The sequence below is a fragment of the Myotis brandtii genome, unplaced genomic scaffold, assembly GCF_000412655.1.
Source record: "Myotis brandtii unplaced genomic scaffold, ASM41265v1 scaffold1077, whole genome shotgun sequence".
Taxonomy (NCBI): domain Eukaryota; kingdom Metazoa; phylum Chordata; class Mammalia; order Chiroptera; family Vespertilionidae; genus Myotis; species Myotis brandtii.
In genome coordinates this window covers 1,252,141-1,257,238 of record NW_005353666.1, presented here as the reverse complement: position 1 = coordinate 1,257,238, position 5,098 = coordinate 1,252,141, and the positions used below count along the sequence as shown (strand labels likewise).

The following is a 5,098-nucleotide window of genomic DNA, read 5'->3' as shown; positions in this document are numbered from 1 at the left end:
CCCTGGGCTCCGCCGGCCTCCCCGGGACCAGGTCCGAGCGCTGGGAACCGGTGCAGCTCAGCGTGAGCCCCACTGTGTCCGGGCACCACCTAGGGCAGCAGGTGGAACTGCTCATCCCACCTGGATCCCTGCCTGGGCGGTGCCGGCAGGAGGAAGCCCCGCCCACTCCTGGGGAGACCTCCGTGGAAACTGAACCCTGAGCAGGGGCTGCAGGGGCGGGGAGGGGGGCTGGCAAGCAGGGGCGAGGCCTGTGCCCACGTGGCCCACTCACTTCTCGGGCTTCAGGTCCCTGTAGATGATGCCCAGGCCGTGCAGGTGGTCCAGCGCCAGGGCCAGCTCCGCCAGGTAGAACTTGACGTCCTCCTCCGTGAACATCACCTGCGAGCAGAGAGCAGGGCGAGCCGAGCTGGCGGCTGGTCGGTTTATCAACGCTCTGCCAAGGGGACCCAGCTCAGCCCCGCGAAGTCCACACCCGGCAGGTCCTGCTCTGCACACGCCCCCCGCCCCTCTCTGCCCCCCCGCAGGCGATGCCTCTGGCGCCCACAGCGGAAACAGGTCTATTTATAGTTTCAGGTCAGGGAAGGCGAAGAGCGAGCCTACAGAGCTGACGCCATCGGCGCCTGGACCTCCTCCCGGGTGCTCGCCCGCAGGTCACCAGCTCCGTCTCCCGGGCTTTGCATTTCAAAGGAGCTTCTGATGTGAACGCGTGAGGTTTAACACAGCCCAGCGCGAGGCGGCGAGGAGCTGACACCACGCCTGGCGCACGCTTCTCCCCCTCTCCTTGGCCACCTTCACGGATTCACGCAAACTGGCGGCGGCTGCCTGCCCAGAGGGCGACGGGCTCCACCCAGGACGACACTCCGTGGTGCGGGGTCAGCTGAGCGCCCCGAGCCGGGGACAGGGGGCGCGTGGGTGTCGGGGCACCCGATTCAGGCTGGGACATCACACACGTCAAGGTCATCGGGCCGCCAGGACACTCCCCGGTCCCCAGGGTGTCAGAGCAGCAGGTACTTGTCGTGGCTGCTGGGCAGGGAGCCAGAGCGGGCGGGGACACTGTCCACATTCACCCCGAGATCAAAGTCCCGACCGGAGCCCAGAACTCCCTCTGAGGGCGACACGAATCAGCCCCAGCGTGCTCAGCGTGAGCAAGGGCGCAGCGTTCGGCCGCGGGGACCGGAGGTGACTGTCAGGCTCACACAGACCAACACCTCGCTTCACACAGGGCACTCCCAGTGGGGCAGGGACCGTGCCCACAGCCTGGCAGGGACCCTGGTGCTACCGCCCTCCCTCCAGCCTCTGGGATCTCCCACTCTGCCTTCGTGTTCCACCAGCTCCCAATTTCTTTCCTAAACGGTCACCACATTCACGGGCTTCCTCACAGCAGCTCCGAGGCTGCCCAGCTCCCCTGACCTGACTCCACCCTGTACATAGAGCAGGTGCTCAGAGGGCAGACTTCTCCGCTAGGCCAGTTCTCCCGGCATCACCCGTGGTGCCAATGACAAAACACAGAGCGTCTCCACAGAAACAAAACACCCTGCAGCAGGCTCTGCAGTGACCACCACAGAAGGGACCAGACACCTCCTCCAGGAGGGACCACACACCTGGCCCAGGAGGGACCACACACCTCCTCCAGGAGGGACCACACACCTGCCCCAGGAGGGACCACACACCTGCCCCAGGAGGGACCAGGCACCAGGCGCGAAGGACAGCTGCTCTAGGAGGGCTTTTGCCAGAACTGGGTGTGATCTGTAGCCTCAGGCTTTGAACTATACTGCAAGCAGCCCCATAGGTCACTGCCATTGCCCGAGGGACCACCAGGAAATGAAGGGAGAGAGCCCACCCCCCCCACCGCGCCCCCGGCTCTCCCTCCCTCTGTCCCTGAGTCCCAGACAGAAAGGGACAGCCCACGACCGGCGAGGGCGGGCTTACCTCCTTGGAGAGCCGGGTGAAGAGGTCCCCTCCGCGCAGGAAGTCCAGGATCAGGTAGAGCTTCCCCTCCGTCTGGAAGGCTGTGAAGGGGAGAGCGAGCGGTCAGCAGTCCGGCCTCGTGGTCCCTGGGGTGGCCGTGTCCTCGGGTCAGTCTCTGCGGCTCCAAGGATCCTGTGTCGCGACCCTGTGACCTGGGTCACTTCACAAATGGAGGGAGCGGTGGGAGCCAGCGGCCGGGAGGACGTGGGGAGGGGCCGATATTAGCGAGCTCTCCTGCTTCTGTCACTTCTTAGGGTCTGGCTATTCTCTCTCCCTCCCCTCCTCCCCTCCTGCTTTAACCACAAAGGGGCCGGGGGACACAGGGAGAAAGGCACTGGCAGTCCCTGTGCGGCTGCTGTTGCCACAGTCAGGCTGGGCCTGGGGGACGAGGGGTCTCTCTCTGCTGGGGGTGGGGGGCGGGGAGAGAGGTGGGGGCGATGCTCTGACAACGGTGGGTGGAGCCTCCTTTCCTTCCCACGGAATTGCATTCTCTCTGGCTCGGGGCTCGAGGGCACCCACCCTCCGATGCCCTCTTTTACGGCAGCGCAGTGACCCGCTGGGTGGCTATTCGACATCATGTCAGTGGTACGGGCGCTCCGGGTTTGATCACAGCGCCACGATTATGGGTGCACTGCTTGTGCCTCAGTCACGGGCCACAGACATAGCTCCGCCCACCATTTAGCCAGGGTGCCCAGCCAAATGGGCTGACCGTGCACACAAGGGCCAAGAGAGACCGTCCGTCCGGCCGGTGGGGCTCAGTGTCTGAGCATCGACACATGACCCAGGAGGTCACGGTTCGATTCCCCGTCAGAAGAGATAAAAAGGCAGAAAACTGACAGGAGGTGTATGGCCCAGCAGGTAAGTGGCGTTGGGCAAATTATTTGATTTGATCCTCAGTTTTGTCTTCTGAAAAATGGAAATAATAACCTACTTTGCAGGGCAGTTTAAAATGCTTGAAGCAGGAGCCACTTAAAATGCAGGAAGTGTTACCATCTCTGCTTTACATAAACTACTGCGTCACAAAGCACTTTATTTTAAAACAACACAAAAATGTCATCGGTTTGGCCCCATTCTAGGCCAAGGGACTTTTTTTAACCACTTAATCAATGACAATAATCTATATATATAAAAGCCAGTAGCTATGATGTGCACTGACCATCAGGGGCCAGACGCTCAGTGCGAGAGCAGAAACCACAGGCATGGAAACATGGAACAGACTGATGAATGTCAGAGCAAAGGAGGAAGGGGGGAGGGCGGGAAGAGATTAACCAAAGGTCTTATATGCACACTAGAGGCCCAGTGCACAGATTTGTGCACTGGTGGGGTCCCTCGGCCTGGCCTGTGGGGACTGGGCCGAAACCAGCAGTCCGACATCCCCCGAGGGGTCCCGGATTGCGAGAGGGTGCAGGCCAGGTGCACAAATCTGTGCACCAGGCCTCTAGTTAAAGAGTAATAATGTATAGCCACCTCACAGTAGGCCTTCGAGAGAAAAATAAGGCACTTGCTCCTTTTGAGAAAACGAGTGCTGAGCGACTCGGAGGGGGCAGGGGGACTCGGGGCCCTCTCTGACTCTGGCTCCTCCTCAGTGCCCGTTTGGGGGTGCTGCCCCTGGTCCCCAGAGCAGTGGCTTTATCTTGTTTTTCACTGTATTTACCGTAGTGCAGCTTCACGATGAAGGGGTGGTTCACCTCTGCCAAGATGTCTCTCTCCATCTTCGACCTGACGCGGTCCCGAACTGCGGACAGAAACCGGGCTCACACAGGCAGGCCCGGCCCAGGGACTCGGCACCAAACACTGCCGTGAGTCACCCCCAACTCCTCGTCACAAGCATGGCACACGTGCACAGAGTGGAACTAGAGGGATGATGACCAGGAGGTCCCGCAATCGCTGGTATTTGTGCACACGCTCTCTCTCCACACACACACACACACACACACACACACACACTAGCCAGAAATCTGACTCTCACCTGCCGGCCGACACCATGACCCCCAGGCCCAGCACCTCCTGGGAATAAGGACAATCTCCTATACAACCAACCGGACGGCCACCCCTAGGGCATTAGCTCTCATGCCATGATCTCACCGAACATCCTCCCCAAACCCCATGTCATTTACAGCGGGTTTTCCCGACCTAGGAAGCTCTCAAGTTCACACATCGTTGTTCCTTTGTTCTCTCTCTCTCTCTCTCTCTCTCTCTCTCTCTCTATCTCTCGCTTTGTTAATCTTTACTCAAGGATACTTTCCCATTGGTTTTTAGAGAGAGTGGAAGGAAAAGGGAGAGACAGAGAGAACCATCAATGTGAGAGAGTCACATCGATTGGTTGCCTCCCGCAAACCCCCGACTGGAGCCGGGGGTCGAGCCTACAACCTGTCTTCTGTCACCCGAGGTGGGTCCTCTTCTGGGGAAAGTCCCTGTCCCATCGGCCTGTCCAGCCCCCATGCCCTGGCCCCGTGACGTGACCGGGAGGCAGGGTGGACAGAAGGGGACATGTGCTCCTGCACCCCTCGCCGCCTCCCTGCAGAGCGCGGCCTTGGTGCCGGGTAAGAGACTCTGAAACCCTCCGGGATCGATGTCCTTGTCACCGCGTTCAGATCCGCTTGGAATGTAATGAGCCTGTTCAGTCACACGCCTGATCGTGAATGGAAACCAGGGACACGTGAGCCTGGGGCACATTCCAGCTGCCCAGGGGCTATAGTCACAGTGGGAAAGCAAGTGTCTGTGTCCACCCTACAGTCACACCCCCATAAACCCAGGTCCACTGGGGAGTTCAGTGCTAACGAGCATCGAGCCACGCAACGGTCCGGTCCCCGAGACGGTGCGGCGGGAGGCTGGAAACCTGTCCAGTAAGTCAGCGAAGACACAGCACCGGGAAGGGACAGGCCGAGCTACGGAGCAGCTGCACGTCGGCATCCAGAGGCCGACGCACGTGCATGATGACCGGAAACCAACCGCGAAGGGCCGGGAGCCCCGTCAACACCCCGAGTCCCCTGATGGCACCTAAAACAAGAGAAGGGCCGGCTCCGGCCGCGGTGCCCATCCCGGGACGCAGACGAAACACGTCCGGGAAACATTTCCATGTGAGACGTGAGCTGGGAGCCGACGCCCGGGCAGACCCTGGCAGAACCCC

At 60.8% G+C, this 5,098-nt stretch overlaps 1 protein-coding gene across 1 annotated transcript in view; it reads right to left on the bottom strand.

Moving 5' to 3' along the window:
• RPS6KA2 (ribosomal protein S6 kinase, 90kDa, polypeptide 2) overlaps nt 1-5,098 on the bottom strand; it is a 110,627-nt gene that overhangs the window by 19,304 nt on the left and 86,225 nt on the right. Inside the window, exons 6-8 of the mRNA XM_014542413.1 lie at nt 3,623-3,703; nt 1,930-2,009; nt 272-378 (exon numbers count right to left, since the gene is read on the bottom strand). Coding sequence (XP_014397899.1) covers nt 272-378; nt 1,930-2,009; nt 3,623-3,703 — 268 coding nt within the window. The remainder of the gene's footprint in view (nt 1-271; nt 379-1,929; nt 2,010-3,622; nt 3,704-5,098) is intronic.